General features: G+C 41.6%; 1 protein-coding gene across 1 annotated transcript in view; it reads right to left on the bottom strand.

The window, feature by feature from the left end:
* Positions 1-4,297, bottom strand: part of Htr2a (5-hydroxytryptamine receptor 2A) — a 63,716-nt gene extending 59,419 nt beyond the window's left edge. Inside the window, exon 1 of the mRNA XM_016006895.3 lies at positions 2,511-4,297. Within this exon, the coding sequence (XP_015862381.1) occupies positions 2,511-2,922 (412 nt within the window). The 5' untranslated portion in view covers positions 2,923-4,297. The remainder of the gene's footprint in view (positions 1-2,510) is intronic.
* Positions 4,298-21,993: the final 17,696 nt, after the last annotated feature.

The following is a 21,993-nucleotide window of genomic DNA, read 5'->3' as shown; positions in this document are numbered from 1 at the left end:
CTGCCTTGCTACACCTACAGCTCTGAAGGGAAAGTCTGGCATTTAGAGGTCCTGGGGGAGGGGCCTGGCCATTTGTGTGGCTCAAGGGGCTTACAGTGGCAAGGCCATTTTGATTTAACAGCTTATCCAAAGTTATGTTCTGAGCCCCTTAATTGAAGTACCTCTCACATCCATCCATCATTTATCCACACAATCTTCTCTAGAGTTAAGGTCCTTGTGGTTAATCTAATCTTAGTCATTCTTAGATGTGTCCAGTCTTACACAGGCAGGCAATTAGAGATGGCATGACCCAATGGCTTCAAATCTACGTCTTGAATGTCTTTACTTACGATATACAGCCCCCTAATGTTTTATTAAACTCAAATTCAGGACATGTGAGAAACAGAGGATGGTGAAGAAAATCAAGGGTGTCTAGCTTTGTCTCAGGGCAGTGCTCAAGCTATAGGTGACAGCTAGTTTTCTCAGTTGGCTCCTTACAATGAGGACCCACCTCTGGCCATTCTGATCCAGTAAGGCTGGAGCAGGCTGGAAAATGCGCATTTTTCAAAAACGTAGAAATCACATTGCTGACGCTGATACCGGAGCCTCTCCCAGTAGCAGTTACTTGGGGCAAAGGTGCCCTTTCCAGCATTACAATCAGCAGTAGGACTGTGAGTCCAGTTAACCAGTCTTTCTGAAAAGTGGCTAGAGGTGGGCCCTCAATATCAAAGGGTTTTTAAAACTTCCCAGAATCCAGTTCAGGAAGCTTGGCAGATACTCGGCTGTCTGAGGAAGACAGAGGGTGCCTCCATGCCCTAAAGTGTCTTGTTCCGCTCTGTGTGGTTTGGAGAGCATCAAACACTTGAGTAAGCCGTTCATTAGTTTTGCTAACAGAATGAGCAATGATAATTACATCTGCCTGTGAATGGGAAGGGATATTAGAGAGGTCAATACTTTCTTAGAACAGTAGAGCTCAAACTGAGGTAGTTCTCATTTATGCACAAGTCTTACCTCTACCATGCTGCCCCCAGGAGTATTCATAAAAGGAAATGATGCGGGACCTAAACCTAATCCCAAACCTTCTGGTTCTAGTCTCAGCAAACCGCTTAGACAGAGAGGATCTTACACTCCAGCAGCAGAAACCAGCTCTGCTGTTGGGAACCGGTGTTGGCTCTTGTGGGGCAGGGGTCTTCCCTGAAAGAAAGCAGGCCCTTCTCCTCTCAAAGTTTCCTCCAAGGTGTAAGAAGAGAATATCTGTGCAAGACAGATTTGTGACTTCCTCACTGGGGAAGGCGCAGGACCATGGTCTAGTAGACTCAGGGCCTGTGGAGGCTGCACATCCAGAAATTGTCACCAGGGGGCAACCTTGAGCTGAGACCAAAGGACCTGCTTGCACTTCCTACGTGGCCAGGGCTGCCCCTGCTGCCCAGCAGCTCACCCCGCCTTCCTGCTGTGGTTTGGGTTCTTGCAGAGTCACACCTCCCACCCGCAGTAGAGTTTGCCCCTGAGGGCTGGTCAGGGTTTTAGGAAGTGAGAGCCCCTCCCCAGGGGCTGAGAAATGATAAGCAAATGTAATGGGATTATTCAGATGTGTGATTTGAATGGTCAAGCCAGGGCTAGCCTTCACAAATGGATGCTGACTATTCCAGGCTTGTCTCCTTCCTTCAGGGCTAGGGGGATATGTTCCTACTGTAGCCCCTAGGACTTGGCCAGAAAGCCCTTTAAAGGTTATCTCTAAAACTGCCTGTAGCTCTGGTGACTCCTGAGGGTGTGTGCCAACAGTCTGAATATTGTTTCCTTTGCTCTTTGTTAGGATGACTCTGGCTATATTACTCATAAATTTGAAAGCATTTATGCTCCCCCATGAAAGCCGACTTCCTGAGAAGTTTAACACTGTCAAACTGGGTTGAGGAGAAAGCAAGATTAATAGCTTTCAGTTTGTTTTCTCTCCTCCAAAACCAGACAGGAGGAGTTTATGTGTATACATTTTTAAAGAGCTGAGGGTATAACTCAAAGGCTTTCTTCCGTATTGGCTTCTCTGGGCAAGGGGGGCAATTAAGACCAGAGTAATTCGTTTGTTCTAATGGAGACTCTGAATATTTTAGCATTAAACCCACTCAGGCACTAATGCTCTCTCTGCAAACATTCCAAGGCAATTGGGCAGGTTTTACCACTCCATTAGAAGTGCTGAGAACGGTGTGGCAAAGATAAAACAGTTCTGTCCCGAGGCGGCTGGCAAATACAAGGACACATCACACGGACATGAATGAAAGTTAAATTATGCTCATGGAGTTTTGGAGTACAGATAATAATTTCTCTACAAAATTTAATTTAAAGCCCCAAACTCACCAACGATCAGGCACTAGGTTGTCTGATTTTTTTTTTTTCCTTCTCTCAAGTAAAATAGAATTTTAAGACTAAAACAAAAGCTTCTTGTCTACTTCTCCCCTGAGCCCCAGTCCCTCTGGCAACCGCATGCACATGGGCTTTGGGACTACACTGGGGGCGGCTGACATGCTAACACCACTCACCATACAAGATGGTTAACATGGACACAGGCATGACAAGGAAGCCCAGCAGCATATCAGCTATGGCAAGTGACATCAGGAAATAGTTGGTGGCATTCTGTAGCTTTTTCTCTAGGGACACTGCCATGATGACCAGTATGTTTCCAGCAATGGTCAGAATAATCACTACAGCTGTCAGCAGAGCGGACCAGTTTTTTTCCTGGAGATGAAGGATGGAGAGGCAGGTCGGTGGGAGGTACCCTTCGCAGGAAACGTTGGTTCGATTTTCAGCATCAATGGTCCAGTTCGATGCATCAGAACTGTTAGCGTCTCTGGAGCTGAAGTCATTGTGGTAGAGCCTCGAGTCGCCATCTAATTGCATTAAAGAGTTTGGAATTAAGCTCAGAGAAGTATTGTCTTCACAGAGAATTTCCATGTCTAAGCCGGAAGTTGTAGCTGATGAAGTGTGGAGAGACTAGCGAGTCACAGCCTAGGCTCACCATTCATCTTTATGCCCTGGCTCTAAGACGCGGTGAAGTGGAGACCATGTGTGGCTCCTCCGGCTGCCTTTTCCTCTCCCATAGTAAGAGTTCCAGAAGTGTGATGGCTCTTGACGCTGCCTCCCTTCCCAAAGTGCTAGCAAGAGTCCACTGTCGAGCTGTAAGTTCTCAATGAAGCAGAGGCAAAAAAGCAGTTTTGAGCATTTGGGGACACAAACGTGCTTCTGGTTAAGGAAGAAAAGTTTTGTAGCCGGTGGGAATCTGTTTCAGCTAATTCTCGGGTTAAACGAGCTGATTTCACGAGTCCGGCCATCACAAAGTTAAAACATCATGCAATCCGAAATCGGTAGGGAGGGCTGTGTGCCCTCTGTATTAAGGAAATCCATTAAAAACCCATGCAGTGTTAATCCCATAGTAACTGGATACACTTGGGTTACCCTTCTTAGTCTCAGGCAGAAACGCCGCAGCGGCGATCAGGAATTTCAGCTCGCGTCTGTGGCTTGCTTAACGGAAGGAAAACGCATCCCGAAGAGCAGCAGAGAACTTTCCACACCAGAAATTCTCACGGCAATGACGGCATCGTGGCCAAGCGTGACTTCAACCAGAGAGAAAAATCCCACAGCAGTGAATGACAGCAGCTTAAGAACTTACATTCGTTGTCGCCAGGGTCCGCTGTCCTGTGACTCGCCTGTCGCATGGTGGTGACTGAGCCGGTGTGGAATCCCCTTCTCCTTGAGCTCCCAGCAGCATGAGATGATAGTAATTTGATTTCTGTTTCTGCTGACTTCAGAAACTGCACACCAGTTCCAGCAGTTGAGGTCTGTGCTGGCTGCCTCTGGCCACTGCTCGGCTCACTCGGGTCCTCCCTCCCAGAGCCTCAGCAGGCACGCTGGCGGGGAGGAATCAGTCACCAGGGAGCCCCTCTCAAAGTCGCACAAAAGAGCCGCAGGCGAAGTAGGAAGGGCTGTCTGCACCAAGTCGCTCCGGGTTTCCAGGAGAATAAGCAGCTCCAGTCTGTCTCCTTCCCCAGACCTCCCTCTGTCACTGTGTCAGAACCTGCAAGGTGGCGACAGCCAGGAAGGGCGGACCGAACAGCCCCCCTCCCCCGCCCCATTCTTCTTTCTGCTACAGGTTAACGTTGAGAACTTTTGCTTTAAAAAGAGAGAGAACGGAGACACAGCCTAGTGGACACATTCCTAATAAGGTGGGCTATATGGCAGCAATATTTTAAGCCGAGAGGTGAAGAGCGAGGAGGAAGATAAAAAAGCTTAGAAAACAGGCATGGCCTGGGAGTACCCAGCACTTGTATCCAAGCCAGTGGAGCTGTGTCCCGGAAGTCTGGTGATAACTGATAAACCATCAGTACAGTGTTCAGTTAGTTGAAGGTATTTAAGTACACACACTCTTGTTATATGTATGCACCATTTAACTAGCTCGTTTTTCTTCATCTGAAAAACGTCACCAGGAAGTAATTGAAAACTTCATGTCAGAAAAGAAAGCGTTTTTATTTTCTTCTTTTTTTTTTTTTCTTCCAGAAGTGACACTATGGTAAGGTGCCTGTGTGCAAAAGAGGCCCTCTCTCAGTGGTTCTTAAGAGAGGCAGATGTAAACTGTTACTTCTGCAGACAAGAAAGTGGATTGCTTCCCCAACAGGAGGGGCTTTCTTGGGGTTCTGTCTACCACATTCTTCTCTTGTCCTCTACACCCCCCATTCGGCCACTCCCAGCCCTCCAGTGTGCTGCCAATCACTTAATTCTCATGGCAACGTCACAGCTACATGTCCAGCTGCCTTCTAGACTCTTTCCTCCGTCACCCTGGTGACCTTGTCGCCATCCTTTCGGAGCTTCTCTCTCTTAGGGCTTCTTGCCACACATCCTCGTGGTTCATGGAGTCACCCCCGTTCTGGCCCACCCAGTCCTTCCTTCCATCTCCCTGCCCATCCCTCTAGACGCCCAGCCTTCCCTCCCACCTCATGTACATTTCTCAGCTCTTCTCTGTTCAGCCCACAGTGAGGAGCCCTTCTGTTTTTCCACATTACGCCCCAGATCGTCTACCTGCCCCTAGGCTGCTGGTCTTCTGCATCCAATGCATGTCTGTGGGGGCCAGACTGGAGAGAGCAGGTACAGGGGTCACAGTCCCTTGGTTCAGAATCCCAGCTTTGTAACTCATACAACCTAACTCTCTTGAGAGCCCAGTATTCTCCATTGCCAACTAGGGTGACAATAGCTTCATCACTGGGTTGCAGTGAGGTATCAGATGACATGCATGCATATTTAGCCCACGTCTGGCTAATAGGATGCTCTACATTGCACACTAGGCATTTTATTCCTATTAAAAATATTGTTGATTGCAGAAAAAAATCATTACCACCCTCTTGCCCGCATTTCTTACTGCTTCTTTGAGGGGTACACAACTCCTTTCTTAGCTCATTCTCTGGGGTCCCCTACTTTCAGGCTAGACTCTCACAGCTTCTCCATGGGCAGCTTGGCTGCAGCCTGAACCTTTGTGCTTCTGACATTTTCGTGTTTGTGTTTGTAGTTCCTTGAGACTGGAATGCTGTCACTGCCCCTCTTTCTGTATCCACCTTGTGAATTTCCAAGGTGCAACTCCCAAGACAAGAATCCCAGGTTTCTCACTTGCTACCTCTGTGACCTTGATTAGGGTCTTTCATCTTCACACTTGGTTTCCTCATCTGGAAAAAAGGAATAGGATCAGCCGTATATCGACTTCAGACGGCTAATCTGAGAGATACATAAGTTTATAGATTTGCCTGGCATATTATAAGCCCACATGTTTTGAGTCTTATTGCTGCTATTGAATTTCCTTTTTGGGAGCTTGCTTTGAGCTGCCCTTTCCCTCTGGAGGCAAGGACTTGCTCATCCTCTGCAGTCTTCCATTGGAATACTAATCACACTAAATTCAAGCCACATAAAGGCAAGAGGTGTGTGCATCTCGTTCGTGGTTGGGTGCATGATTTTTCGTTTACACACACATGAAATAAAAGTGTTAATCACTGTCTAATGTTCTTTGAAGACTCGGTGGCACAGGCTAATCTCAGCTATTTAGGGGGCTTGGGGAGTAGGGCGGCAAGTTCAAAGCCAGCCTGGGGAATAAATATTATTTGCCGTTTTTGCAGTTTTATGGACAAAGCAATATAGACACAATCTCTCTAGGTTGTTGACTACTGATAATAGGATGTGAGTCAGATTGGGTAGGAAGATATTTGTATTCCTATATATTGTACATAACAATGGGACTTTATTACAACATGTACATATATGTATAAATACGATGTGTTTTGATTATGTTCAACCCTAGCAATTCTAAGTCAGTCTTTTTGAGTTTGCAGTGTGGTGGACACTGGAACGTGCAGTCTAGCACCCCCTGCAGGTGAGAGAAGTATCAGCCGATGGCTCTCAGCTAGCAAGTTACCCTTAGCCAAAGACGCCACCCCTTCACATGTGGCCATACTATTTCCCTGAGGGCAGTTCCCATGTGGTGACAGCAGTGCCACTAATTTCACCTTTGCCTGAAGGCTGGGTAGCTGTCAGCGGCCTCCTGAGAAGAGCTTTTCACATGTTCTGAGGCCTTTATTGTATGAGTCACTAACACCTTCCCGGCAAGTCCTGATCTCTGTGTCTTGTCATGCTCCACCTCCCCACCCCCGCTCCCCTATGGGTGCTGATCTGGGAGTCCTCTTCAGTAAACCCTCCTACATAAGCCTGCCTGTTTTGGCTTCCTGGAAACTCAGCCTAAGACTTACCTTTCCCAACTGTGATTTAATGTTTTTTTTTTTTTTTTTTTTTTTTTTTTTTTTTTTTTTTTACACTGTGGATGAACCTGTCCTACAGAGAGCAGAAAGAGAAGTGTTGCTTAAGTAAGCGTACATTTCTTTGGCATAAACTTCCGGTTACCCATGGACAGTGGCTGCCTTGTTATTGTCAGAGGAGTTTGAGGTCAACAACTCAAATCAATTTATTATCTGAGGCAGAATTCTAAAATGATTGGGCCTTACATATGGGGTGCCTTTTATAAGTAGTTTATTTTAAACAGGCCAACAGAAAATTATTGCTTAAAATTGCTTTACGAAGTAGCATTGGAAGCCCTTGCTGGACTTTTTCCCCCCATGCTAAAGGCACTTGGTTCCTGAAATATTAATGCTTTATAGCTGTTAAAATATGTGAAGAAAAAAGTTCTGCGAGTAAATAAATCTGGAACATACTGCATCTTTATAGCCTCCTCTTAAGCATTTTATAGGCTGTGGGAGATCCTGTAATAACAGAATTGGCTTCTGTTTCTCTCTTTTCTTCCCTCGTCCAAAACATTCACTGTAGGTCAATTTTATTTTCTTTCAAAGAATTGAGTTATATTTTGCATTCATCAAAATATAAAGATCTTAAATACGCAATTCAGTGAGTTTTGAAAAAATATACACACTCACACAACTGTCACCCAAATCAACAAACCTACTATTTCTATGCTTCCATTATTTTTGAAAATTCCTTCATACTCAATCTTGACCTTTGCTTAAGCCAGAAACATTTGATTTCTTTTTACTCTGTAGTATGTCTATGAATTCTATCCAGTTTGCTACCGTAAAACTGGTGTGTGTGTGTGTGTGTGTGTGTGTGTGTGTGTGTGTGTGTGTGTGTGTGCATGCTGACTAGGTCAAAGGCAGACAGCTGTTGTCCTGTTCTGTCACTCTCTCCATATTCTCTTAAGATAGAGTCTAATACTACACCTGGCACTCACTGTTTCTTGACTCGGGCTGGTTGACCAGGAGGCTCCCATGGTACTACTGATCCACCTCATACTAGCAACAGGGTTAAAGGTCAGTGTGGCTATACCCAGCTTTTATGTGTGTGTTGAGACTCTAAACTGAGGTTCTCATGTTTTCTCAGCAAGGGATCTTAACTGCTGAGCCATCTCCCCAGAACCCTGCCCCCGGCTGCCATTTAAAAATAGATGGTAATCCAGTAAAATCTTCAAGAATTGAGGCATGAATATAGACTGGATCTGTAGTCTGTCCTTTTAAAATTTTACCTTTTCAAGATGCCGCAAACATTAACCTCTATTCAGTCAACCGAATCCAATTTTGTCCCAAATTGGCAGCATGGAATTCTTTTACTCCATGTCCTTCTTTAAGAATGTGTCCTGAATTTTTGGTGACACAGATTTTACCAATGGTCTGAGGATGAAAAAACATTATTCACAGGAAATTTCTTAATGGTATTTAATCTGTCACTTCCCTTGGATGCTGCAATTCTCAGGTTTGAAATAAGCTAGCCCTCTTTTAATTTTTTTCTTTTATTTAAGAAATACTTTTCCATATAATACATCGTGATTATGGTTTCTCTTCTCCATATTCCTCCCAATTCCTCCCTATCTGCCCTCTTATCTGGGTTCATAAGCTTTCTGTTTCATGTTGGAAAACAAACAGGTATCTAAGGAATAATAAAATAAATAAAAAATGAACAAGCCAGAATATGACAAAGCAACCAAATAAGAATAAGTGTGAAAGAAAAAAAAACACACACACAAGAAACTCACATAGACACAGAAACACACATGTTTGCACACAGAGGAGTCCCATAAAAACCCCAAACTGAAACCATAATACATACGCAAAGTATCTGTAAGGTTAAAAAAAAAATGCCTTGACATAACATGAGATAAAGAACCTTCAAAGGTACCTTTGAGTTTGTTTTGTGTTGGCCATTTACTGCTGGGCATGGGCCTACCCTTAAGAGTGCTCCCCGCCCCCACCCCCCTCCTCCCAACCCCCACCCCCACCCCAGTGATACTCCCCTGGAGAAAACTAATTTTTCATTTGCAAGTAGTTATCAGTTGGAGCTAGCTTCTGTGTTAGGGATGAGGCATATGTCCACTTCTCCTTTCAGCTCTATGACTCCATTTTGTACAGACCAGTGCAGGCCCTGTGCATGCTGCCTTACTGTCTGTGAATTCCTATGTTAAAGCTAGCATTTGTGAGTGACCACTGTATACCCAGAATGTACAACTGCCACTGCCTTTATCAAAAGAAACAAGTGTTTGAAATAAGTCAAGCTTTGAATTTTTCCTAGTGAATGTTTAGTTTGCTATGTTTATTGACTAGATGACTGTAGAGTATTGTGCTACACACTGCTATAGATGCTAACTAAGTACACCCTTGGAAATAACCAGCTCCTTGCTCAAATACTTGATTACAGCATGGATGAGTATTAGGTTTGGGGAAAAGAAATAAATTTGGCAATCCGTGGCATATTGATGGCATTTTAAGTATGACACTGGGTGAGATCATAGAAGAAGCTAGAGACAGGGAAGGGAGAAGGGCTAAGGACTGAGCTCTGGATTTTTCCAGTATTTTAGGTCAGGGAGGGGCAAGAAAGTTAGTTAAGTAGACTGCCTTTGAATATCACTGAGTCTTTGCATTCTCCTAAAGTCAAGGGAAGGATACAATGAGATAACTCCTGATGAGTTCAGTATAATGAAGACGGAATACCAAACAGCTTGTGAGTATGCCAGCCTTCAGTGACCTTGTGATAGTGGAATGTTTAGAGTAGAAATTCAACTGAGTGGGTTCCAGAGAAAGTTGGAGGAATTGGAAGGATTGGCATTGAATGTAGACAGCCTTGTGGAAGATACCTGAAAAGCACAGCAGAGATTACAGAGGTAGGTGGAGAGATGCTAAAAGCCAGAAAACTTGGTATGACAGAGCATACCCATTATCCTGGCACCCAGGAAGTGCAGGTAAGAGCATCAGGCTTTTGAGGCAAGCTTAGAGTATATAGGCAATGGAAGAATTGATACTGAAATGGTGGCAGGAGATACTTATTATGACAAAGTTCTTGGATGGTGAAAAGGGATTGAACACATGCAAAAATGTACAGCAAGGGAGACGGGACATGTGGGTGCTGTTGATAGAGATGGTAAAAGACATTCTCAGTGCATCATTAGCTTGGTGTTCTAGTTTGGGAAAATAGCAAATGAATGGTTTTACATACTGCATATATTCTGTGAAGGTAGTTAACAGGGTGATGTAATCAAGTGTTAAGGGTGAGAAACAGCTTTTGGTAGGATGGTCTGGGATCATCTTCCATGAAGGTTGCATCTGAGATGAAGTCAGAAGGAGGAAGATACTGGATGTAGAGTTTTCCAAGCAAAAGGAGTCAGATGTGGGCTTCCCCAAGGCTAGGATCGTCTGGAGCAAAGGCAAGATTAATTCTGAGAGCTGGGTAGAAATAGAGATGGGGGAACTGGAGAAGGTATGAGGCTTGCAAGGTTGTTGATAATCAATCATGTCAGCCTTGCTAGGCCACAATAAATGGCTGGATTCTACCGAAAGTGCCATGGGAAGCCACTTAGGGTTTTTGGGATGATAAAAGCATAATTCTTAGGTTACAATAAGGTTGTATCCATGATATGGAGAAAAGGTGAGGGTAGGAAGAATAAAAGCAGAGAAAATTACTAAAAGATACTACATGCTCACAGAAGAGATGCTGGGGATGGAGAGGACAGATGTATTTGGAGCAAGAATCACCATAATCCTGACTACCTATGATTAGGAGGTAGACTGGTTAAGACAGTTAGAGCAGGGAGGTTGGGTGGGTGAGATAATAAGGGTAGGGATCAAGAACCATTTTCTAGTATTTGGATTAATCAACTAGGTAGATAATGCTATCATTTATGGACTGAGGAAGTCTAAAGAGTTGACTTTTAGAGAAAAACACAGTTCTGTTCTGGGTATTCTAATTCTGTCACCCTAGTTAAGCTGAAGTTTAGCTGGAGGTAGTACAAGCCTCAAGATAGCAGCATAATAAACAACAGGGAAGTTTACCACCTTCAACCAGAATCTTCAGGACTGTCATCACCCACAGAACCGAGGCTCTTCCGTCCCACTGATCTACCATCCTACAGTGATACTTTGTGAGGTGGTATGGATGCTTGCGCCCCAGCCATCTTGTCTGTATTCCAGTTAGCAGAAGGGAGAAAAATGAGAGTTTCCTTCCTCCTCCAGTGCCAGGCTGGGTACATGGCTTTTGTAGGATAGATACATGGCCTGGTTTAGCTATTGATCAGGAATTGCATGATGGTAGAAAAAGAGAATGGAAGTTCAAAGACAGTCAGCAGGGTAGGTCACCAAGATCGCACAGTCACCCAAAGGCAGCTGGATATGTGACTCAGCAGACACAGGAGCAGTCAGGCCAGGAGGTATACACATTGAAGTCATCAGCCTATATGGTATTGAAGATTATATGCCTTAATATTTTAGTTCTCTTACAAGCTGCCACAAACTGTATTGCTTATAACCAAGTTTATTGTAGTTCTGGAGGTTGGAAGTCCCCAAGGATCTCCCTGGCACAGATCAAACTGTCTTTAAGGTGGCATTCTTTTCCACAGACTCCTAGGGCCTTCAATCCAATTCCTTCTCCAGTTTCTAATGATCATCCATGTTGCATGGAATGTTGTCCCTTCCTTCATCTCTAAAGTCACCCACTGCAAAGGAGGCCTCAGGTTTCCTCCTCACTGTTGTCCTCACCGAGAAGTGTTCTCTGCTTTTAAAGACTTGCACAGTTTTGTTGAGTCACCTTGGAAAATCCAGGATACTCTTCCCTTCAAGAGCCTTAATTCTAATCACACATGCAAAGTGGTGCTTGCTTTTAATACTAACATAGTAACAGGTTTGAAGGATTTGGGTATAGTAGTTTAAAAAGCAAAGTGGGAGAGATTGCTTAGTAATTAAGAGCACCTGCTGCTCTTGCAGAGGACCTGAATTTGGTTTCTAGTGCCTACATGGCTCACAATGTTCTGTAACTCCAGTTCCAGGGGACCTGATGCCCTCTGGCCTTCAGGGGTTTCTGCACTACTTGGTGCACATAAACTCATGTAAGCACACATGCATACACAAAAATAAAGTGCTTACACATTTAAATAAAGAAGCAAAGTATGTCACTGAGACAAATGAAGGGCTGGAGCATCACGCCATTTAGATTCTCTTCTAAAACTCTGGTAGAGGAAGAGGATATGCCAAACATAACATCTTGTAAAAGAGGACTCAGCTTATTAGTGACTTACCATTTACTAGGAAGGTTTGGCTGGACCTCTGTGGGTCACATGCCCATCTCTGAATCCATCCTGGCATCCTGGAGAATTGTCTGAATCGCTTGCCAACACTCATGGGGAAGCCTGGGAAATGTGATTAGCTCCATTGGAAGAATGTAGAATTGACCTCTCTCCCAAATAAAGATGCCTGCCCATGCTGATGAAATGAAGACTATTCACTCTATTGGTGGAAGGCACCATTTGACTTATTTTTTTGGTAAGTGATTTTATTCAGCCACAATGTCTCTCGGGTCTGAGTCATCCTTAGGTCTTAGGAGAAGCATCACATTTCTTTCAGGTCACAGTAAAAGCATTTGCTACATTCTTCTGCTGGAGGTAAATAGCCCCTCCAGTCAGGGTTGACCTAAAACTAGTATAAGTGTATTTCCCCAAATATCTAACTTATTATCAGCCATGACCTTGGCTTGGGAGAAATTAATATATTATCACATAGACTCTCGTTATTTTCTTAAATGAAAAACAGAACTATTGGAGGAAAAGATTTGTTCTAGTCCAAGGCATTAATCTTTGAAGATATCAATTTTTCTTCAAAATTTGAGACTGTCTTACAGGAAGAAATTTGGCCAGGATGCAAAATTTTGTTTGAGTACCGACTGTTGGGTGCCTCTCATGCATGACCAAAGGGTATGTGAAAAGATTTGCTTCTCACCCCAACCAGGGTCTGGGGCGAGTCATAGTTGTCCACAGGAGATGTGAGTTCTGTTTTCTGTTTGGTCTCACCAAGATGCTCATTGGACTTGTCCTCTGAGCCCCACCTTGAATCCTCCTTATTGATTAAGAGGCTGTAAAGACAAGTGGCTGAAGTCCTCTCCCAGCAAGAAGAGTGCTCTGGACCAGCTTTATCAAACCAGTATCACGAGACCAGCAGGTTATGGGTAGAAAGAAATATACCCAAAGAGAAAGAAATACCTCAGTGTTGAGAGGAAAGGTGTCTAACGTGTTCACTTCTTCCATTGAAAGTTGTTTCTTTCAGAAGTATGACCTTGACCTAATTTATCACTCTCCTTCCTTTGTAGTGGATGGCACTGTGGTTTAAAGGAAGTCTCAGACTTTTACAGGATTAAATGGGTAGGCTGTACCCTCACTTTCCATGTTTTCCAATGGGTTTACTCATGTGAGTTACTGTGAATATGGGAGACACCAGGATATCAAAAAAAGTCAAATTTGCACCTCATGAAGCTACTTTTCAAATCCAAATGACTGTTCTTTCTGTCTACCTAATATTGATGATTCATGCAGTTAAGCCCTCAGGGCATTTTATAAATATCTCAGATGGGGTACTGGAAACCACTGAAATGGATCAGAACATTACTTCAATTTCGTTTCTCCTAAGGCCACAGAAAATGACTCTTGTTTAGTTGTTCATCTCAAATTAGCTCAGTTCCGCTCTCCAGGATGAGGCAGTAGGCTCTATTTCAGCATTTCAGCTGCCATCTAAGTCCTAGGGTTAATCTGCTGTGACAAAAACACCGGCGACAAGTGACTTAGAAGCAGGGAATGTTTATTTTAGCTCAGAGTTTCAGATGATTATTGGGGAGTCACTTGGCTCTGCTGCTTTGGGCCTGTGGTGGCACAGAGCACCATGGTAAGGGTGTGTCATGGAGGGAACTTAAAACCCCATGTAGCGTCAAGAACATGTCACCCGTGACCCAACTTTCTTCTTAGAGTTTGGAGTCCTACTTCTCAAAGGTCCCACCACTTCTAATAGTGCAATGGCTAGGGGCCAAGCCCTTAAGACATTGTCCTCTGAGGGACACAGATCCAAATCACAGCAGATTTTGGAGTTAAAAAAAGAGTCACATACTTCATTTGTAAAAATTAATCATTTGATTAATGTTCTTAAGAAGCCAAATATCCCTACTTCGAAGCCCAATATTGTCCCTCTCCTGATGCTGATGAAGTAAGTACTCTACAGCATTAGACCAGCGAGGTCCATCCTGCTTCAGTCCTCATGGGTGTGTCAGGAGCGGGTGGAGAGAATCATAGTTGATCAGTCTACTGCTTGATGCCTCACAATGTGTCCATGGAAGCCATTTCTACTCCTTGAGAGAGGCAAACCTTCAATTATAGAACCGCCCTTGCTCTGTGGCGGTCTACAGTAGTCAGGTGGCTACAACCATTTTTAGTTTGTTTTCATGAGATGACCATTGTCCCTGGAATCAAGATTTCAGTTTGGTGACTTATTTTAGAGATCTTCTTGGCGGAAGATGCATACATAACCACATGCATACACTTTGTCCCCAAGAAGTTGTGAATCTTCAGGGTAGAGGGGTTAAAGAAGATGATGTTGTATGCTTAAGATGTTTTCAGGGAGACACATTCCTAGAATACCAGTTGGCTTTGTTCTTATAGGTCCCTGTCAACTCTGATATTATTTGCTTCTGTGAATCTAAATAAAATGCAAAAACTATTGTTGATAATATATATTAATTTTGTGGGCTTTTTTTTTGTAAATTGCTAGCTACAAAAAATAAAATGCTCATGAAAAGTCATGCCATTTAGGAGACTCTCTTATCTAAACATAACCTTATATTTTACATTCTACTAGATATTTTCTTTGTCCATGTGTTTGCTTATGTGTAATTACATATAAATATATATGATTTGTATATGAGATGTACATTATACATAAAATTAGAAATATAGATTGGCAATGGAATTTTACTGATGGGTACTCCATAACTCATTTAATTGATCTCTTTTTTGACAACTAGGCAAAATGTTAGCCTTGCGAGTACCAAAAATAGCCCCCTAACATTGTATGCTAATTTACATCCCCACTGGCAGCTCATTATTATTTCCCTTGCACCTAACAAAGGGTTCTTTACACAGGCAACTCTACCACCCTTAGATTTTGCTAACTACTGATTGGCTACTAAAATTTGTTTCACTGTAATATTAAAATTTCATTCTTTTTCAATTGAGACATTCATGAAGAAGTTCTTATGTTTGAACCTTCAAGGCATAAAATGCAATAGGATTTTAGAAGTTACAGTGTTTCTGCTCTCTTAACCCTTGCTCATTCTGACCACATATAACCTGTTCCCAGACACTTCCTTGACAAGGACCAAGAGCCTCTTCTCATATTGCTTACTATAAGAACACTCAGTCTTAATGTTGGGAGAAGACACAAATTGTCAATAGAATTCTACTGATGGATATGCCATAATTTTCTTAATCAGTTTCCTTTTAGTAGTTAAATTAATTAAATAAGCAACCAGTTAATACGATTAAATACATTGTAATATTGTAGAGTGCTAAATTTAAAAAGAAATCACTGACTAGCTCTCAAAAATGGTTTGCTATTTTATAGTCCCAGCCATAGCCCAGATTGTGAATCACTCCCAACTGTTAAAGATAGGGGTGTGCAGAGCTGGGGCTGTCTGTGAAGTGGTTGTAGCCTTTCTGTATCTTAGGTGTGTGCATATGCTTAGCACTTGCTTTGACAGCTTTAGATGATATCTTTAAAGAGGAGAGACACTCTCATTCTTAGTCTTTGCAAATTTGTAAGGTATCATGTCTAATTTCTGCTCTGTCATCAGAATCCCCATGTTGCCTCTGGTCTTTGTCCTTGATTTTGATGCTTAATACTGTCTATTTTGCTATGGGTGGCCTATGACTGATCAAAGAATGTTCTTCAGTGGTCTTTTAAAAAATAATCATGTAACCATACTCCTTGAGTGCTCAAAAGCTAAGAGAAATTCTGCTGCCTATCTACACACGAAAAATTTGGTCAGTTTGAAACTCTTGGGTCACATTTTTTTTTTTTTCCTGTAAGGATGTTGTAGCTATTGAATTGGCCATCCACTAGGCTTGCATATTGCTGTGGAGAACTATGAGTCTGATGAGGCCATTCAGGTTCATGTGTTTAAAACTTTCATCTAGATCAGCAGCTCTCAAACTGTGGGTTGCAACTCCTTAGGGGGGTCGAATGACCCTTTCACAGGGATCGCATACCAGATATCCTGTGTATCAGATTTTGTATTACCATTCATAACAGTAGCAAAATTCCAGTTATGAGGTAGCAATGAAAATGATTTTATGGTTGGAGTCCCCACAACATGAGGAACTGTATTAAATCGTTGCAGCATGAGGAAGGTTGAGAACCATTGATTTAAATTCTCCATGGATCTGTTTTTATTTTAGCTTTGTATGTTTAGCTTGCCAGAGTAAAAAGGCAAATATAATACACATATACCTTCATTGTCTGTCAGGATTTCCAGAAATATTATAAGACCTTTCTAGTAGCACATTAATTTCTTCCTGAAGGTTCCTAAATTTAAGTAAATTTATTAATATTAGGGTTAGAATAAAAATAATGGGTTTCATTGTGATATCATATGTATGTCATTGTGCTGTGCTCATATTTGCACACCCCTACTTTTGTTGATCCCTCCTCACTCTGCTGTTCCTATTGCCCCCCTAATACTGCCTGAGGGACCAGCTTCCAAGCAGCACAAAGGGAAATCAACAGCATCGGTACATACTAGACTTTTTTATCTGAGGGGGTTAGGGAAAAGATACTCACTCTCGCTTCATGGTTTCCTCCTTTATTCTTCTTTTGCATTTTCTAGTCTTCATTTTCCTGGTGGTTTCCTTCTCTCATTCTTGATGTTTTCCTTCTAACTCTTGATGCTTTCCTTCTATCCCATTTTAACTCTCTCTGACTCTATCTCTATTCTTTCCCTTACAGCTTTTATACCCCAGCAAAATCTTGCAGGCAATATGCAAGTGACTATGTGGTTACATTCTGATTTTCTTTTCTTTTTTTTGTTTTTGTTTTTTGAGACAGGGTTTCTCTGTGTAGCTTTGTGCCTTTCCTGGAACTCACTTGGTAGTCCAGGCTGGCCTCGAACTCACAGAGATCCTCCTGGCTCTGCCTCCCGAGTGCTGGGATTAGAGGCGTGCGCCACCACCGCCCGGCATGATTTTCAAGTGAATGATTACAACAAATACAAAACAAACAGTAAAAAACAGCATGTTTTCCATATTCCTTACATGATTAAACATTTTACATATTGCACGTGAAAAACAAATTATCCTAAGAACCCACATACATTCATACCCAAGCAACTTGTTATATATTAACCTTGTGGGCAAGCAAGGTATTTTTCTCAGTCAGGTATTTACTGACAGGCTGCATTTTGCAGTTACAAAGAAAGAGGCAATTACTTTGTTACTTACCTTGAAAGGTAATCTTAAAGGAATTACAAACTTAAATGTATGAAAAAGAATCGGTCAGCTCTACTTTATATCTTACTCATCATACCCACTCATCAGTAGTTTCTCATATCAGGAGATTGAGAACAAAAAATGGGCACAAGGAATTAATCATCACCTTTGATCATCAATCAAACCTAGCAAGGAAAGTACGTCAGCTAATGATAATAGGGCTGCTTTGTTCTTGTTCTCTGACCTTAAAGAGTTCCACATTCACCTATGTGCCTTTCTAAAACTTTAGATTATCTTCTTGGGTATTTCACCTCAAAGTTATTTGACAAAAATATCTTAGTCTAACTTTTAAGTTATTTTCAAAGCTTTGTTTCAGCTATGATACACTCCAAAGCCTGTGAAGACATCTTTTAATATTAGGGCTAAAAGAATTTAAGCTAGCCTGGCGGTGGTGGCACACACCTTTAATCCCAGCACTCAGGAGGCAGAGCCAGGTGGATCTCTGTGAGTTCAATGCCAGCCTGGGCTACCCAGTGAGTTCCAGGACTCTGTCTCGAAACCCCCTTTTTGCAATCCTACTAGCAATGGATGAGTGTTCGCCTTGCACCATGTCCTCTCCATCCTAAGCTGTTGCTTGTGTTTTTTATTTTAACCATTCTGACAGGTGTAAGATGGAACCTGAGAGTCATTTTAATTTCCATTTCCCTGATAGCTAAGGATGTTAAACATCTCCTTAAGTATTTCTTGGCCATCTGAAATTCTTCTGTTGAGAATTCTCTGTTTAGATCTATACCCCATTTTTAAATTAGATTGTTTGGTTTGTTGATGTCTAGTTTTTTAAGTTCTTTATATATTTTGGAGATCAGCCCTCTGTCAGATGTGGGGTTGGTGAAAATATTTTCCCATTCTGTAGGCTGCTGTTTTGTTCCATTGACTGTGTCCTTTGCTTTTCAGAAACTTTTCAGTTTCATGAGGTCTCATTTATTAAGTGTTGGTCTTAGTGTCTATGCTACTGGTGTCCTGTTCAGAAAGTTGTCCCCTGTGCCAATGTGCTCAAGGCTATTTTCCACTCTCTCTTCTATCAGGTTCTGTATCTGTATTTATGTTGAGGTATTTGATCCACTTGGACTTGAGTTTTGTACAAGGTGTGATAGATATGGATCTAATTGCATTCTACATGCCAATATCCAGTTAGACCAGCAGCATTTGTTGAAGATGCTCTCTTTTTTCCATTGTATAATTTTGGCTTCCTCGATAAAAATCAGGTGTCCATAGGTGTGTATATTTAGGTCTGGGTCTTTGATTAGATTCCATTGGTCCACCTGTGTATTTCTGTGCCAATACCATGCAGTTTTTATTACTATAGTTGTACAATAGAGCTTGAAATCAAGAATGGTGATACCTCTGGAAGTTATTCTATTGTACAAGGTTGTTTTAGCTATCCTGGATTTTTTGTTTTCCCATATGAAGTTGAGTATTGTTCTTTCAAGGTCTCTAAAGAATAATGTTGAGATTTTAATGGGGATTGTATTGAATCTGTAGATTGTTTTTGGTAAGACTGCCATTTTTACTATGTTAATACTACCTATCCAAGAGCATGGGAAATCTTTCCATCTTCTGATATGTTTTCCAATTTCTTTCTTCAAAGACTTGAAGTTCTTGTCATACAGGTCTTTCACTTGCTTAGTTAGAGTTACCCCAAGATATTTTATTATTATCTGAGGCTATTGTAAAGAGTGTTCATTCCCTAATTTCTTTCTTAGCCCATTTATCATTTGCATATAGGAGGGCTACTGATTTTTTTTTTTGAGTTAATCTTATATCCAGCCACTTGATATAGGTGTTTATCAGCTGTAGAAGTTTCCTGGTAGAATTTTTTGGGGTCACTTATGTATACCATATATCATATCACCTGTGAATAAAGATGCTTTGACTTCTTCCTTTCTGATTTGTAACCTCTTAATTTCCTTAGTTGTCTTATTACTCTGGCTGGAACTTCAAGTATTATATTGGATAGGTGGAGAGAGTAGACAACCTTGTCTTGTTCCTGATTTTAGTGGAATCGCTTTTAATTTCTTTCCATTTAATTTGATGTTGGCTATTGGCTTGCTATAAATTGCCTTTATTATGTTTATATATGTTCCTTGTATCCTTGATCTCTCCAAGACTTTTATCATGCTATTGTCAAAGGCTTTTTCAGCATCTAAGGAGATGATCATGTATTTTTTTTCTTTCAGTTTGTTTATATGGTGGATTACATTGACAGATTTTCATATGTTGACCTTCCCTCTTTTTGCTGGGATTTTTTTCTGGCTTGAGTTTGTGTGAGTCTTGTGTGTGCTGCCTCAATTACTTACTCAACTCTATGATTGAGATTTTCTTCCTTCACTATGTGTAGATTGACTTTAGGAGTCTTCTGTAGTCCTAATTTATTTAGTGTGAGTTCATTTAGTTTGTGCCTGTCTTGAAATGTCTCTGACAATTAAAACAAACAAACAAACAAACAAAAAAAAAACCCCACAAAGTAACCAACAATTTCATTAGATATAGCAATCTTGGTTGGCGATTGTTTTGTTTCAAAGCTTAAAATATAAGATTTCATGTTTTTCTGGATGTTAAGGTATCTTTTGGGAGGTCTGGCATTATTTTGGCATGTTTACTTTAGTAAGTTGATTTATATATATTTGAGGTACGGTCTCATGCAGCTCAGCTTGGCCTTGAACTCATAGCTAAGAATGATGGTGAATTCCTGAGCTTTCTCCTCTACCTACCAAGTGCTGGGATTACAGGTGTGTGTAGCACTGTGGCTGGATGTTAGTGTCTTAATATTATTGCTTTTACTATTTTCGATCTGTTTTGATTTTGATATGTTGATTATAATATGCCATGGAGAGATTCTTCTCCAGCCATATCTACTTGAGGTTCCAAATGCCTCTTGTGCTTGATAAACCTTTCTGTCCATAACTTTGGGGGGAAGTTTTGTTACAGTTTCATTGAATTGATTTCTCTGTCATTCCTTTTTCTTTATAACTCCTTCTCTTCCTTGGATTCTCAGGTGGTCATACTTAGCTGCCTATTGTTCCTTATCAATATGTAAATGTAACAGTTCTTCAATGTTGTCTTCTGTCCTTGATGCTCTCCTTCCTGCTTGCTCTGGTCTGTTAGGGACACTTTCTGCTCTGACTTTGTACTTTATTAGTTTTTCACTTTCAACATTTGCTTCCTGTCAGCGTTGTTGCCTTTCACCTCGTTTTCGAGTTTCATCTTTACCAACTGCACTGGACTCCTCACTTGATTTTTCTGCTTATTTCCTTAGTCCTTTGAAATGATTTTCAGTGTACGCTTTGAATTATTTCAACCAGAATCTTTAGATTTGGAGTTGATTCTCATATCTTGTTGTTGTTGTTGTTTTGAGACAGGGTTTCTCTGTGTAACCCTGGCTGTCCTGGAACTTGCTCTGTAGACCAGGCTGGCCTCAAAGTAAAGATTTGCCTGTCTCTGCCTCCCAAGTCCTGAGTTCTGGTATCTTCAAATCATCATGTTTTAATTAATTAATTAATTTTTTTTGCATTTTATGTGGTGATTGATGCATCTGCTAGTTTGGGTATTGCATTTGGTTTTATTGGTGAATCATCTTAGTGAACAACCTTTTTTTTTCTTTTTCTTATTAAAATTTTAAATCAGCATACAAAGTAATGGGTTCTATAGTAGCACATGTCATGCTGTGCCCTCATTTGATCCCCTTCCCATATCTCCTTCCGCCTTTCTTCCGGCTCCCTTCCCCTGGCCATTTGCCCTGCTGCTGTCTTGCAGACATATTCCACTGCCTTTTCTATTTACCATTTCTTCCATTCTCACAATCCCCTTTATGTGTTCATGATTCTATACCTACATAAACACATATACACACATGCATCATTTTGTATCTAGTAAGAGAAAACATACAGGATTTATCTCTGAATCTGGCTAATTTCATTTCACATATTGATTTCCAATTCTATCCATTTTCCTGTGAATATTATTAGTTCAGTTTTTTTGTGGCTGCATAAAATTTCATTGCATATGCATAAATGCTTTATATCTTCTTCAGGCATTCATTTGTTGATAGTCATCTAGGCTGGTTTCATTTCCTGACTATTTGGGAATAGTGAGGTAATGAACACAGATGTGCAAGTATCGTTGGGGGATGTTAGTGGAGTCAGTCCTTCACCTACATACCAGGGAGTGGTTTAGTGAGCAGCCTATTTGAAAGGACTCAATCTCCAGTCTCCTCAGCGAGGAGAAAGAAAATGCTCTAACAACTCAACCAGAAAGATACAGAAATATATTAAAATTGATTGAAGTCAAGTAAGGCCCTACTGATGACCATGGAACATCAAGTGAAAAAAAAAAAAAGATGTTGAGTGCTAGGAAGCTAAAAGGTTTGTGTGTGTGGAAAGAGATGTGGATAGGATAGAGGATGGCTCAGTGGTTAGGAATACTGTCTGCTTTTCCAGAGGACCCAGGAGCTCTAAACTGTCTGCAACTCCAGTTCCCGGGGATTTAACACATCACACAGATGTGCAGGCAAACCATCAGGGCACATGAAATAAAAATGAACCAATTGCTTGAAAAAGCTAGAGGAAGGCGGCAGGTAAAGTGGAGGAAGCAGGAAGCAGTAAGGGTAAACAAGGGAAGAAAAAAAAAAAAGACTGGAGAAAAAAACGAGCCCG

Source organism: Peromyscus maniculatus, chromosome 9 (assembly GCF_049852395.1).
Source record: "Peromyscus maniculatus bairdii isolate BWxNUB_F1_BW_parent chromosome 9, HU_Pman_BW_mat_3.1, whole genome shotgun sequence".
Classification (NCBI taxonomy): domain Eukaryota; kingdom Metazoa; phylum Chordata; class Mammalia; order Rodentia; family Cricetidae; genus Peromyscus; species Peromyscus maniculatus.
Note: the sequence above shows the minus strand (reverse complement) of the source record. Positions and strands in the feature narration are given on the sequence as shown.